Source organism: Podarcis tiliguerta (genome assembly GCF_965153285.1).
Source record: "Podarcis tiliguerta genome assembly, chromosome: 9".
Classification (NCBI taxonomy): Eukaryota; Metazoa; Chordata; class Lepidosauria; order Squamata; family Lacertidae; genus Podarcis; species Podarcis tiliguerta.
The window spans coordinates 3552352-3567839 of NC_139542.1; the positions used below are offsets into that span (position 1 = coordinate 3552352).

The 15488-nt window shown below is 47.5% G+C and overlaps 1 protein-coding gene across 3 annotated transcripts in view; it reads left to right on the forward strand.

Annotated features, from left to right (window-relative positions):
• LOC310657552 (transcription factor COE1-like) overlaps positions 1–15488 on the forward strand; it is a 107063-nt gene that overhangs the window by 42460 nt on the left and 49115 nt on the right. For all 3 annotated transcript variants that reach the window (XM_083398368.1, XM_083398366.1, XM_083398367.1), the window contains exons 3-7: positions 397–553; positions 2168–2231; positions 4493–4548; positions 8202–8275; positions 15387–15455. In XM_083398368.1, coding sequence (XP_083254494.1) covers positions 397–553; positions 2168–2231; positions 4493–4548; positions 8202–8275; positions 15387–15455 — 420 coding nt within the window. The remainder of the gene's footprint in view (positions 1–396; positions 554–2167; positions 2232–4492; positions 4549–8201; positions 8276–15386; positions 15456–15488) is intronic.

Genomic DNA, 15488 nt, shown 5'->3' on the forward strand with positions numbered 1-15488 from the left:
AGGAAAAAAGGTTTGAGAATCACTGTATTACTACGACACTTCAATAAAACCATGCACAATAAATAAATATTTATTTGTTCATTCATTTAAAAAAACCCCCCAGATTTCTTTATTGTGTTTCTACCACACCTTTTCATCCAAGGAGCTCAAGGCGGCATTGGGTCTCTCCCCCCCCCATTCCGTCCCAACAACAACCCTACGAGGTAGGCTACGCGGAAAAGCTTTGACTGGCCCAAGGTCCAGCGGGCACCGGGTTGGCGAAGGCTGGCATAGATACCCCCATATCCTGCTCTCCTTTTTGTTTAGGCTTGTGGGGGGCTGGTGGCAGGGAAGGGGGCTTCTGGCTGGAGTTTTCACCTCTCCTGAAGGCTTCTTCTTTCCGTCTCTCCCTCGCAGTGGCGTTGGGCTGGCTCGGGCCCATTTCGAGAAGCAGCCTCCGTCCAACCTCAGGAAATCAAACTTTTTCCACTTCGTCCTGGCCATGTACGACCGGCACGGGCAGCCTGTGGAGATCGAGAGGACGTCTTTCATCGACTTCGTGGAGAAGGACAGGGTATGGAGCCAATCGGGTTGCACGGTTGTTTCTCTCCTCCCACCCCCCACAAAAAAAACCCCTCAAGGGGTCAGATCGGAGGCATCATATCCAAATGGCACCAACCATGGAACGGACTCCAACTACAATTCTGTTATTCCCTTGGAAGGTTGTGGGCTCTCCTTCCTTGGAGGTTTTTAAGCAGAGGTTGGATGGCCATCTGTCATGGATGCTTCAGCTGAGATTCCTGCATTGTAGGGGGCTGGACTAGTTGACCCTTGGGGTCCCTTTCAAGTCTACAGTTCTATGATTCTGTGGACCATGTCCCTCCCCATCTCATGCTCACATCCGCAATACAATGGAAGTTGACTTCTGGGGCCTTTCCAAAAACCAAGATGGCGGCCCCCAGGACCATGGGTTCAACGCCATTGGATGGGGCATTGTGGCTCCAGACCTGGATAGAGTGCCTGGATAGAATGGGGGGACAGCTGTAGGGCTGAGGACTTAGAAGTGGGAATTTCAGCTTTCCCAGTCCCTGGTTCAAAATCAGCAAGTCTTCTGTTTGAACCCCACCCCTGCTTTGGGGATGGCCTGGCTATCTTAGTCTCACTGCCCACCCCTATGCAATTTGGGAATAACAGTACTACTAATAATAATAATAATAATAATAATTTATTACTTATACTCCACCCATCTAGCCGGGCCTCCCCAGCCACTCTTGGCGGCTCCCAACAGAATATTTAAAACCACAACAAAACATCAAACATTAAAAACGTCCCTAAACATTAAAATGGGATGCACGTGGCACTGTGGTCTAAACCACAGAACCTAGGGCTTGCCGATCAGAAGGTCGGCGGTTCGAATCCCCGCGACAGGGTGAGCTCCCGTTACTCGGTCCCTGCTCCTGCCAACCTAGCAGTTCGAAAGCACATCAAAGTACAAGTAGATAAATAGGTACCACTCTGGCGGGAAGGTAAATGGCGTTTCCATGCGCTGCTCTGGTTCACCAGAAGCGGCTCAGTCATGCTGGTCACATGACCCGGAAGCTGTATGCTGGCTCCCTCGGCCAATAAAGCGAGATGAGTGCCGCAACCCCAGAGTCAGTCATGACCTGACCTAGTGGTCAGGGGTACCTTTACCTTTACCTTTTTGAACATTAAAAACTTCCCAACCCACCTTTCAGAGTTATTGTGAAGGACTCCTGAGATAATGTGTGCAAACTGCTTTGCATATTCTCAACAATCGACTTCTTCTGATGGTGAGATGGATGTAAGACTAAATTGGTGTTTTCTTTATTTCTTCAAATATTTCATCGAATCAGAGAATTGTAGAGTTGGAAGGGAACACGAGGGTTTCGAACCCACAACCCTGAGATTAAGAGTCTCGTGCTCTACCAACTGAGCTTATCCTAGCATTGATTCATCATATTTTGATCCTGCCTTTTCTCCAGGGCACCGTTCGTTGTTTGCCTCCAAACTTTATCCTCACATTGATCCTGTGGTGTAGGTTAGCCAAAAAGTCAGGGGTCTCACGGCTGGCAAATGATTTGAATCCGGGTCTCGCTAGTGCAAGATGGCGGAGAGTCTTAAGATACGGCTTGTGTTTTCAAAATAATACTTTATCCTTTTCTTTCAGGAGCAGACTGGAGAGAAAACCAACAATGGCATCCACTACCGGTTACAGCTTTTGTACAGTAACGGTAAGGAGCGTTATATAATAATAATAATTTATTATTTCTACCCCTCCCATCTGGCTGGGTTTCCCCAGCCACTCTGGGCGGCTTCCCAAAAAAATATTAAAATACTGTAATACATCAAACATTAAAAGCTTCCCTAAACAGGGCTGCCTTCAGATGTCTTCTAAAAATCTGGTAGTTGTTGTTCTCTTTGACATCTGGTGGGAGGGCATTCCACAGGGCGGGCGCCACCACCGAGAAGGCCCTCCGCCTGGTTCCCTGTAACTTGGCTTCTCGCAGGGAGTGAACCGCCAGAAGGCCCTCGGTGCTGGACCTCAGTGTCTGGGTAGAACGATGGGGATGGAGACGCTCCTTCAGATATACTGGACCAAGGCCGTTTAGGGCTTTAAAGGTCAGCACCAACACTTTGAATTGTGCTCGGAAACGTACCCAATGTAGGTCTTTCAAGACCGGTGTTATATGGTCTCGGCGGCCGCTCCCAGTCAACAGTCTGTCTGCCTCATTCTAGATTAGTTGTAGTTTCCGGGTCACCTTCAAAGGTAGCCCGACACAGAGCGCATTGCAGTAGTCCAAGCGGGAGATAACCAGAGCATTTTCCACTCTGGCGAGACAGTCCGCGGGAAGATAGGGTCTCATCCTGCATACCAGATGGAGCTGGGAGACAGCTGCCCTGGACACAGAATTAACCTGAGCCTCCATGGACAGCAGCGAGTCCAAAATGACTTAGTGTTGCTGACTAATCCGCTATGTTTGCATGGCGTTTTTTCAGGGGGACCCAAAAAGCAGATGACTTAAAACAATTAAAACTAGCCTTCCTCCGCTTGATGCCCTGCGTTTGTTCCAAAACACAATTCCCAATATTATTATTACCTGCCCTTCACCCTAAGATCCCAGGGCGGGTGACGTCAATTAAAAAAACACCATCGATAATAAAGCACAATATTATTTTTAATGCATAAAAAATCAGTGTAAAACAACTTAAAATTTCAAAACTGATTTCAAAAAGAGCTGCATCTTCCAGAAGCTGTGCAATGAAGCTGCTAGGCCTACTTATGTGGGGAGTTCCTCAGATTCGGGGCCACCATAGAAAGACCCTCTTCCCACCCCCAGGCCACCACTACCACCCCGAACCACTGGGGGCAGAGGAACTACTGGGGGCAGAGGAACTACCCCCTGCCGATCTTAGTACCCAAGAGGGGCGTTAGGAAAGGAGAGAGGCGTCTCTCGGGTATTTGGGGCCTCGGTTGTTTAGCCCGTTGAATTGGACCCAGGAATCATCCCTGACTACAACTCCCATCATGCAGAGCATGGAGACGTAGGCATGCAAAAAGCAGCCCTCTTTGCTCCAGCAAAGTCGCTGCATCCATTCACTGCACTAACCAGAGGTCCCCCAGGTGGCCTACAGTTCCCATCAGCCATCATGCGAGCTCCAAGTTTGGGCTTTTCAGAGTCCCTCAGGTCCCAATTCAAGGCTCAGCCCCCAGCGGCTCACATATCATTAGAAAAGAATCACGATTAGATAACCATCATTGCAGACAGTTGCAAGTAGCTTAGTTCTATTTCATTCTCGGTAGTGGCGCCCACCCTGTGGAATGCCCTCCTATCAGATGTCAAGGAAATAAGCAGCTATCTTATTTTTAAAAGACATCTGAAGGCAGCCCTGTTTAGGGAAGTTTTTAATATTTAATGCTGTATTGTTTTTAACACTCAATTGGGAGCCGCCCAGAGTGGCTGGGGAAACTCAGCCAGATGGGCGGAGTATAAATAAATTATTATTATTATTATTATTATTATTATTATTTCATATCCCTCCTTTTTTTCCTCTAAGGAGCTCAAGGCGGTCGTCCTCTCTCCTCATTGAACCCCCAAAACAACCCTATGAGCATAGCTGTCAACTTTTCCCTTTTCTTGCGAGGAATCCTATTTGGAATAAGGGAATTTCCCTTAAAAAAAGGCAGCTAGGCCTGTGAGGTAGCTGAGAGGCAGCGGCTGGGCCCAAAGTCTCCCAGTGAGCTCCCTTCATGGCTGAGCGGGGATTCGAACCCAGGTCCTCGTCCGACACTAACCGCTGCACCACACCAAAGTTGTCAGCCGGTTGTGCCAAACTCCGCCACCTCTTGCCGCGGCAGCCCCCCAAATTTTGGGACTGGCATAGCCCCTGCGCCGCCATTTTGAAAACGGAGGGGCTCTGTGATTTTCAGCCAGGGGATAGGAAGTTCCAGAACGGAAGAGACAAACGTTCCTCTCGCTTTTCTTCCTCGCAGGACTTCGGACGGAGCAGGACCTCTATGTGCGGCTGATCGACTCCATGTCCAAGCAGGTAACAGCCCCCAGTGAAAGTGTGGAAGGGTGTCGGGGGGGGGGGGTACGAGAGCCATCTTGGAATATCTCGTGGAAGATGGAACAAGCTTGTTTTCTCTTGCTCTGGAGGGGAGGACTCGAACCCATGGCTTCAAGTTACAAGAAAGGAGACTCCGACTAAGCCTCAGGAAGGAATTTCTGACCACAAGAGCTGTTTGACAGTGGAATGGACTCCCTTCGGGAGGTGGTGGACTCTCCTTCCATGGAGGTTTTTAAGCAGAGGTTGGATGGCCATCTGTCATGGATGCTTGAGCTGAGCTTCCTGCACTGCAGGGGGCTGGACTAATTGACCCTTGGGGTCCCTTCCAATTCTATGGTTCTATGATTCGGAAGGAAGGAAGGAGAGAAAGAGAAAGAGAAAGTGAGAGGAGAGAGAGAGAGAGAGAGAGAGAGAGAGAGAGAGAGAGAGAGAAAGAAAGAAGATGATGATAGATAGATAGATGATAGATAGATTAGATAGATAGATAGATAGATAGATAGATAGATAGATATGATAGATAGATAGATGATAGATAGATAGATAGATAGATAGATAGATAGATGATAGATAGATAGATGATAGATAGATAGATAGATAGATAGATAGATGATAGAGAGATAGATAGATAGATAGATTAGATAGATAGATAGATAGATAGATAGATAGATAGATGATAGATAGATATAGATAGATAGATGATAGATAGATAGATAGATAGATATAGATAGATAGATAGATGATAGATCAATAGATAGATAGATAGATAGATAGATAGATAGATAGATGATAGATAGATGATAGATATAGATAGAAAGAAGAGGGAGGGAGGGAAAGAAAGAAGAAGGAAAGAGTAGATAGATAGATGGATGGATGGATAGATAGATGAGGGAGGGAGGGAGGGAGGGAGGGAGGGAGGGAAGGAAGGAAGGAAGGAAGGAAGGAAGGAAAGAAAGAAAGAAGGAAGGAAAGAAAGAAAGAAAGAAAGAAAGAAAGAAAGAAAGAAAGAAAGAAAGAAAGAAGAAAGAAAGAAGAGGGAGGGAGGGAGGGAGGGAGGGAGGGAGGGAGGGAGGGAGGGAAAGAAAGAAAGAAAGAAAGAAAGAAAGAAAGAAAGAAAGAAAGAAAGAAAGAAAGCTTGAGGTGGATCTCAGTTTTGTCCCAGGAACAAAATCAGCATCAAAGTTGGTTTCCTTCCAGCCCTCCCCTCCTGAGGGGAGAGCCCAAGGGAGGTAAATCCCAAACTGGGAGATGCTTCATTAAGCTTCACCATCATTAATCAACACCATTAGGCGGGGGAGGCTTTGTTAACTCTGGTGCTGATGGGCTGGGAGCCTCTGCTGCTTAGCACCTGCTTAGCACACGCAAACACACCCAGGGCTCTCTGCTGAGGCCAAACAGAGGAGGAGGAGGAGGAAGCCCAGACTTGCTCCTGCTTTAGGAAGCGACCGCGTGCAACTCCCAGCATCCCCACCCAGCATGGCGTGTGGCCAGGGAGTTGTAGCGCTAGCTACATCTGCAAGACGCCACACTGGCTGCCCCTTGGCTGGCATGCTGAGATTTGCACGTAGGACCAAGTGTGTAGTCCTTATGGTTGTGGGATTGGTGATGGTTGGGAACTCTGGGCCTGAGTCAGGTAAACTGCCATGCTAGGGGGAGCAGGTGCAGGGGGGCTTCACCTCCCTCCCTCCCTCTCTCTAAATCTGCTTGGGGTGGGGGTCCAGGAGAACCTCCAGAATATCACGTGGGGTGGGGAGGAGAGGGGAGAATGTTCCATCTGGCAAGATAGATGCTTGCATTGATGGAACCATCTCCTTAGTATGGCATGGAAGTCTACCTTCAGAAGCCAGAGGAGCTTCTGGATCACAAGACTTCCACTGAGCAGAGATGGGGCCTTGCAGTTCTCCTTGCCGTGCCCAAAATGTGTGCAGAGGTTCCACATGTGGCAGAGCTTCATTTTTGTTCCTCTGCAGCTATCATGGTTGCATCATAACCTAAGGACGTAAGAAGAGCCTGTTGAATCAGGCCAATGTCCCCTCTAGTCAGGCATTTGTTGTTGTTGTTGTTTAGTCATTTAGTGATGTCCGACTCTTCGTGACCCCCTGGACCAGAGCACGCCAGGCACTTCTGTCTTCCATTGCCTCCTGCAGTTGGGTCAAACTCATGCTGGTAGCTTCGAGAACACTATCCAACCATCTCGTCCTCCGTCGTCCCCTTCTCCTTGTGCCCTCCATCTTTCCCAACATCAGGGTCTTTTCCAGGGAGTCTCCTCTTGTCTCATGAGGTGGCCAAAGTCTTGGAGCCTCAACTTCAGGATCTGCCCTTCCAGTGAGGACTCAGGGCTGATTTCCTTAAGAATGGATTGGTTTCATTTTCTTGCAGTCCATGGGACTCTCAAGAGTCTTTGGCGATCAGCCTTCTTTATGGTCCAGCTCTCACTTCCATACATCACTACTGGGAAAACCATAGCTTTAACTATATGGACCTTTGTTGGCAAAGTGATGTCTCTGCTTTTTAAGATGCTGTCTAGGTTTGTCATTGCTTTTCTCCCAAGGAGCAGGCGTCTTTTAATTTCGTGACTGCTGTCACCATGTGCAGTGATCATGGAGCCCAAGAAAGTCAAATCTCTCACTGCCTCTATTTCTTCCCCTTCTATTTGCCAGGAGGTGATGGGACCAGTGGCCATGATCTTCGTTGTTTTGATATTGAGCTTCAGACCATATTTTGCGCTCTCCTCTTTCACCCTCATTAAAAGGTTCTTTAATTCCTCCTCACTTTCTGCCATTAAGGTTGTGTCATCTGCATATCTGAGGTTGTTGATATTTCTTCCGGCGATCTTAATTCCGGCTTGGGATTCATCCAGCCCAGCCTTTCGCATGATGAATTCTGCATAGAAGTTAAATAAGCAGAGAGAGTTAAATAAGCAGAGATGTTAAATACAGCCTTGTCGTACTCCTTTCCCAATTTTGAACCAATCAGTTGTTCCATATCCAGTTCTAACTGTAGCTTCTTGTCCCACGTAGAGATTTCTCAGGAGGCAGATGAGGTCATCAGGCACCTGTTCTCATAATGGCCAACCAGATCCCTCAGTGGGAAGCCCAAAAGCATGATTCGAACACAAGAGCCCTCTGCTGTCTGTGGAGGCTCAGCATGGCCCTCTTGGCTACTAGCCACTGATAGCCCTCTCCTCCATGAATTTCTCCTATCCTCTTTTAAAGTTATCCAAGTTGGTGGCCATTGCTGCCTCCTGTGGCAGAGAGTTCCACAGTCTAACAACAGCATTAAGGAGGACTTTCTTTTATCTATTCTGAATCTTCCTCGAATGTCCACGAGTTCTAGTTAGGAGAGAGGGAGGAAAACTTTTTCTCTATGTACTTTTTCCATGGCAGGCATCGTTTTCATAATTAGCATCGTCATTGGTTCATTCATCACCTTCTAAACCATGGCCCCATGAGGATTTGCACATAAGATAATTAAAGGGGGGGGGGAGGAATTGAACACAAAGCTAAAAAGTTATGCCCTCTGCCCTTGGCCCATGAAAAGAGCCTGGAGTGCCAAAGCGTCTGAGTGTGGAGTTTTTCCAGGTTGTTCCTCTCCTTAACACTTCCCCTCTTCTTCCCCCTCCCCCTGTTTTCCAGGCAATCATCTACGAAGGGCAAGACAAGAATCCAGAGATGTGCCGTGTGCTGCTGACACATGAAATCATGTGCAGGTGAGCCTGGCTCAACTCCCTCCTGGAGCAGTGGGGGGGGTCCTTCCCTCCTTCCCTCTTTCTTTCTTTCTTTCTTTCTTTCTTTCTTTCTTTCTTTCTTTCCTCTCCCTCCCTCCCTTTCTTTCTTTCTATCTCTCTCTCTCTCTCTTATCTCTCCCTCCCTCCCTCTCTTTCTCTCTCTCTCTCTCTCCTCCTTTTCTTTTCTCTTTCTTTCTTTCTTTCTTTCTTTCTTTCTTTCTTTCTTTCTTTCTTTCTCTCTCTCTCTCTCTCTCTCTCTCTCTCTCTCTCTCTCCCCTCTGTTTCTTTTCCTTCCTTCCTTCCTTCCTTCCTTCCTTCCTTCCTTCCTTCCTTCCTTTCTTTCTTTCTTTCTTTCTTTCTTTCTTTCTCTCTCTCTCTCTCTCTCTCTCTCTCTCTCTCTCTCTCTCTCCTCTCCTCCTCCTTTTCTTTCTTTCTTTCTTTCTTTCTTTCTTTCTTTCTTTCTTTCTTTCTTTCTTTCTTTCTCTCGCTCCCTCCCTTTCTTTCTTTCTTTCTTTCTTTCTTTCTTTTCTCCCTCTCCCTCTCTCTCTCTCTCTCTCTCTCTTTCTTTCCCTTTCTTTCTTTCTTTCTTTCTTTCTTCTGCCAGCGTATTGGGGACAAAGTCTGCAGGCCTGGCCACCCCATCTCAAAAGGTCATCAGACTTTGGAAAGGTGCGTTAAAAAACCATCCCTTCAAGACAAGCTGTTTACAGAGCATTCATCCTTGTTTGTTCGCAGGGAGGTTAGACGAGGTTGGCTTTGCCACGAATATTCATTCTGGTTTGCTCGTGGGGAGGCTAGATGATGCTCCGTCAAACCTAGAGTGATCCCACATTTTCCAGTGCATCTTCCCATCTCCTTCCCTATCTCAAATAGTCTGGTCTTTCGGGGAAGCGCTTTTTGAAATTATTTTAATTAGCTGTTGCATTTATATCCCAGCTTTTTTGTCCGAGGAGCTCAAGGTGGCATACATGGTTCTTCCCCTCCTCATTTAATCCACACAACAACCCTGTGAGGTAGGTTAGGCAGAGAAGTAATGACTGGCCTCCCAGGTCCTGCTCCAACACTCTTAACCACTAGGCCACACTGCTCCTTGTTGCACAAGACCTGGCCAAACCCCTGCAACTCTGCAACCTGAATTTGCAAGCTCAATATGTGATGGAATCCCAAGTGAGGAGCCATGATAGAGCCCAGGCTATTTATTTTTATATTATGTGGGTTTTTTAATTGCATATGTATTGTTTTGCAGCCTAGGGCCATATAGTGAAGGGCAGATTCTGTGCATAAATAAATATAAATAAGTCGTTGGTGTGTAATCGGGAGCCAAGCCACATGAAATGGGCTCTGTTGTTGTTAATTTCTTTATTACATTTAGATACTTTATCTTTCAATGATCTTAAGGTGCTGTGCATGGTTCTCGTCCCATTTCACCCTCTCAACAACCCTGTGAAGTAGGTTAGGCTGAGAGATGGTGACTGTTGGTATTTGAACCCAGATCTTAGTCCAACACGCTAGCTGTTACACCACCTTGGCACTTCAGCCTGGAAGGGAGGGGGACTAAACGTTTGGAAACTCCTCGCATGCAGAAAGCTAACACGCAAGGGAGACGAGCCTAACCCAGTTTTCTCCCTGAGGTGTGGCTAGCTTTGAACGTGCAGCGATTTCTACAGAGCATCCAAATTTAATTGCCCACCTGCAGCTTGGTACACAAAGGCCTCACCTGCCCTCAGTGCTGCTGAATCTGATTGGCTGCCCAGAAGTTGGTCCTGACTGAGGATCTGTTTGTTGGAAAGTGAGCTTCTGGGTGCCTGTAAACAAAAACCGCATGGTTCTCTGCATGGCGCCAAGGAAGGCCAGTGAGGGGTGTGTGGCCTAGGGCGAAGCAGTGAACCGAGAGCCACATTCGGAGACCTGGGGAGCCACATTCAGGCCCCCCACCCCAATTAGAAACAGACATCCAGTCCAGCCCCCCCACAAGGTCTGAGGGACACTGAACCGGCCCCTGCTGAAAAGGTTTGCTGACCCCTGGCCAAGAGGCAATATGAGCAGGGAATTCGAACCCTGATCTCTCCTGGACTCTCAACCGGCACTCTAAGCACTATGCTGCCACCGGCTCACAGCTTAGCACTGGGATGTAGCAGGCCCATCAGACGAGCCAGAGGATCTTAGAATCATAGAGTTGAAGGGACCCCCTGGGGACATCTAGTCTAACCCCGTGCAATGCAGGAATCTCAGCCGAAGCATCCATGACAGATGGCCGTCCGACCTCTGCTTAAGAAGGAGGCTGGCATCTTTTCACCCGGCTCTGCCAGGTTCCCTGGTGCCCCATTAACGGCTGCCTTGTTTACGACACTCAGGGCTCGGTGTTTGTGCAAATTAGTGCGCCTGCCTCCGAGCCAACTTTCATGGCTAATTGATCTCCAGGAACCTTGCTAATGATCTTGGGGGTTGAGGGAATAGATGGCGGGGGCGGGTGGGGAATATCTGGGGTGGGGGGGGTAGGGGGGAGGCGAAGCGTCTTGGCTGAGACGCCCTCGGATTTGTTTGTGTAACCGGCGGGTGGGATGGCGGCTCCCCTGCGGGGCGCAGAACAGAGCCCTTGGTTGTTTATCAGGCCAAGATATTAATTATATTTAACGTGAGCGGCGGTACCTGGCGGAATCATTAAAAGAAAATTGGAATCTGATCTCGTAAGACTAGAACTCCGGGCCGTCCGAGGAAGCTGACGGCTGGGGGACTGGGCAGACAAAAGAAAAGACTTTTAGCTGCAGCGCAGAAGTATGAAGTATGGAACTCATTGCCACAGGAGGGTGGGATGGCCAGCATCCTGTTCTCACAGTGGTCGAGCTGATTTGGCGTTCAGAAACATTGCTGTCTCGAATTATGGACCAATATAAAGCAAGCAGCACATAAGTGGCACACAAAACGCTAACAAACCATTCTACCTTCTAAATATTTTATTGTTGTTTAGTCATTTAGTCGTGCCCGACTCTTCTTGACCCCCTGGACCAGAGCACGCCAGGCCCTCCTGTCTTCCACTGCCTCCCTCATGCTGGTACCTTCGAGAACATACTATCTCCCACTATCTCGTCCTCTGTTGTCCCCTTCTCCTTGTGCCCTCCATCTTTCCCAGCATCAGGGTCTTTTCCAGGGAGTCTTCTCTTCTCATGAGGTGGCCAAAGTCTTGGAGCCTCAGCTTCAGGATCTGTCCTTCCAGTGAGCACTCAGGGCTGATTTCCCTAAGAATGGAGAGGTTTGATCTTCTTGGAGTCCATGGGACTCTCAAGAGTCTCCTCCAGCACCAGAATTCAAAAGCAGCAATTCTTTGGCGATCAGCCTTCTATTTGGTCCAGCTCTCACTTCCATACATCACTAAAATCTTCTATTAATAATCCAAAAATTGAGTGAGCTATGTACAAGATCTGCTACAGAAGCCACAAACAGAAAACTCATTCAAATTGTGTACAAAAGGAAGATTCAGTCTTTAAAGTTCCTTTAGCCAGGCTCCTGTAGATATCAACAAAGGTAAGTTTGATCAAACGAAGTGTCGGCGATGTTGCGCTCAAGGGTTAGATATCAACGAGGATAAGTTTGATCAAACGAAGTGTCGGTGATGTTCAACTCTTGAATTATGGAGGCAGAGCCATAGCCATCAATAGGCCTATCCACTGTGCACTTGCCTCACCCTCCCTAAAAGCCATTCAACTTGTTGGCAATCAGTTTTCTCCTATGGCAGTGAGTTCCAAAGTTTAACCACGCGTTGCGTGAAGAAGGACTTTCTTTCAAGAGAAAGGTGACAGAAAAGGCGTTTTTCTCCCCTCTCTCATGACACTGGAGCTTTGGAAGCTGAAAGCAGGTTGATTCAGGACAGTCAAAAGGAAGGATTGCAGAATGTTAGAATTGTAGTGTTTCAGGGCACCCCAAAGGTCATCTCTTCCAACCCCCTGCAATCATAGCTAGAGAATCTGTGTCAGCTGGCCAACCAAGCTCTGCTTTTAAACATCCAGTACTAGGTAGTCCCCTCGTATATCTCACTCCCTGGCATCCAGATCATCCAAACTGTCTATTTTAGATTCAGATAGGTAGCCGTGTTGGTCTGACACAGTCAAAATTAATAAAAAAATTAAAAAATTGTCCAGTAGCACATTAGAGACAACTAAGTTTGTTCTGGGTATAAGCTTTCATGTGCACACACACAGAACAAACTTAATTTTAATCTTTTTATTTATTTTGTCTATTTTAGGGTTGCGTATTTCAAAAAGTGAAAATCTGGAGACAAAGGAGCTTTTATTGGCTAAACTTTTGCTCAAAAGTGTAGTTGTGGAGCAATTTTTAAAGGAAATTAGACACAGAAAACCCAAAACATTGGTTGCTATACGTCTGGGTTTCCCCGGACATTTTAAGCAAGATCAGAAATTCCGCCCTGATGCTATTTTCGATTTTTGAGTGCTCTGTGGCACAGTTCACACGAGCGAGTAAGCCCGCCTCCTCTAGGCTTGATTAGTGCCCACCTGAGAGCCAGTGTGGTGTAGTGGTTAAGAGCGGTGGACTCGTATTCTGGTGAACCGGGTTCGATTCCCCACTCCTCCACATGCAGCTGCTGGGTGACCTTGGGCCAGTCACACTTCTCTGAAGTCTCTCAGCCCCACACACCTCACAGAGTGTTTGTTGTGGGGAGGAAGGAAAAGGAGATTGTGAGCCGCTTTAAGACTCCTTAAAGGTAAAAGGACCCCTGACAGTTAGGTCCAGTCGTGGCCGTCTGGGGTTGCAGCGCTCGTCTCGCTTTATTGGCCAAGGGAGCCGGCGTACAGCTTCTGGGTCATGTGGCCAGCATGACCTAGCTGCTTCTGGCGAACCAGAGCAGTGCATGGAAACGCCGTTTACCTTCCCGCCGGAGCGGTACCTATTTATCTACTTGCACTTTGACGTGCTTTCGAAGTGCTAAGTTGGCAGGAGCAGGGACCGAGCAACGGGAGCTCACCCCATCGCGGGGATTCGAACCACCAACCTTCTGATCGGCAAGTCCTAGGCTCTGTGGTTTAACCCACAGCGCCATCTGCGTCCCTGAGACTCCTTAGGGTAGTGATAAAGCGGAATATCAAATCCAAACACCTCTTCTTCTTCTTCTTCTTCTTCTTCTTCTTCTTCTTCACCACACATGACACTGAGCATACTTGCAAGCCTCTTGTGTGAAAGAGCATGCACTTGTTGATTTGCATGGCTCACATACAGTTGCTGAATGTGACCCATGCTCTCGCGTCAGCTGAATGTGCAAACGGAAAGTGGTTCTGGTTTGAGTTGATTTCTATTATTTCACTCGGATGGGGCTCCTGATCCAAACGCAGTCCTCAACAGAACCGTGTCTGAGCCGTGAATTTAAATCCTAGCGCAATCGCATGGAGCATAGAGAAATGTCCTGCTGAATCAGGCCAATGGCCCAAGGGGAAACCCGCGAGCAGAATCCGAGCGCAAGAGCACTCTGTCTCCTCCTGTGGTTTCCAGCGACTGTTAACTCAGCAGCATTGCTATTTTTCTACTTGCTGTGAAATGGGCTTGTTGGTGTGAAACATACAACACACCTGCACACTTCACCTCCGTCCCACCCTACTTCCAAGTAAATGTATTTCGCACCTGCACCCCTGACCAGTAGGCTTTTCTTTCTACTGCTGCCTTTGTTCATTCATTCCATTTGCATCCCAATTTTCTTCTCCAAGGTGCTCAAGATGGCTTGCATAGTGAATAGGATGCAGGTGGCACTGTGGTCTAAACCACTGAGCCTCTTGGGCTTGCCGATCAGAAGGTTGGCGGTTCGAATCTCCACGAAGGGGTGAGCTCCCGTTGCTGTGTCCCAGCTCCTGCCAACTTAGCAGTTCGAAAGCACACCAGTGCTAGTAGATAAATAGGTACCACTGCCAAAATCCAAAATCCAGATCCTGTGAACATTGACTCTTATAGAACATTACAGGTTGCCAGATTCCTGAATTCAGTTCTTTCATATAAAAGACTTCATGGAATGCTGCATGACTATTAAAAATCTAGTAAACTTTACCCACCATCCTTATACTCAAGGCCACAATATGGTATATCTAGAGATGGTACGTAACGTGAAGGAGATTATGCGTTGAAATATTTTAGTTGATATTTTAGAATGTAAAATGCTACTTTATTTATTGATTGGTTTTACCTTGTGAGCTTATAGCCGAATAAAGTATCTGAAATCGTCAGATCCTGTGAAGTCCAGTGTTAGGAGAGAGGGATAAAAACCTCTATATTCCCCCGCCCCCATGGCATGCATAATTTTATATGTCCCTCAAAATCTTCACTCTTGTGACCTATCCCCACAACACCTACTCACTAAGGCCTTACTAAAGCAAACAGTCTAATTGGTCAATGTCTAAAAGATATCGAGCGTCAGAACAACCTGGCCACTATAAGGAAATTCTGCCCTTGGTATGTTCATTTTCCACCTCTCCATTTTGATTCTCTGGCCCCATATCTGCACAAACTTATGATCCCAAAATACAGACGTGCTTTTACACTTGCAAGACTGGATGTTTTGCCATCTGCGGTACTTGAGGGTCGATTCAAAAAGATCCCGCCAGAGAAACGTATTTGCCCCTGTGGAGATGGTAGCACCGAAACAGTGGCCCATGTCCTCCTGTCCTGTACTCTCTACAAAGACCTGAGGAACGAGATCATCACCCCACTCGTACTAACCATCCCAGGGCGCTCAACCACTGCCACAATGTCCTTTCTTCTATCAGATCAAAATGAGCAGATAACAGCAAAGGTTGCTAGCGGGGGCAATCAGAATAAGGGCCACTAACTGACGGCTGATTCAGGACTTTAAATTGTGTTCTTATATCAAATTTCCTTTTCTGCGTATACTGCAATGTTTTACTGTTGCTAAGGCCACTGGCTAATGTGAATAAAGTTTTATCTATCTATCCCCCATGCCATGCATAATTTTAAAGGTCCCTCTCTCATGCCCCTCTTTGCTCTCCTTGGCCATTTTGGCTGACCTTTTCTGAGCAACACCCCGGACGCTGCTCAGGGTCTCTGCTCTTTCCTGATCACCCCCCTTTTGCCCTTACAGCCGCTGCTGCGATAAGAAAAGCTGTGGGAACCGCAACGAGACACCGTCTGACCCCGTCATCATCGACAGGTAAGAAGCTGCAGAACTCCCCAGGATTTTTGC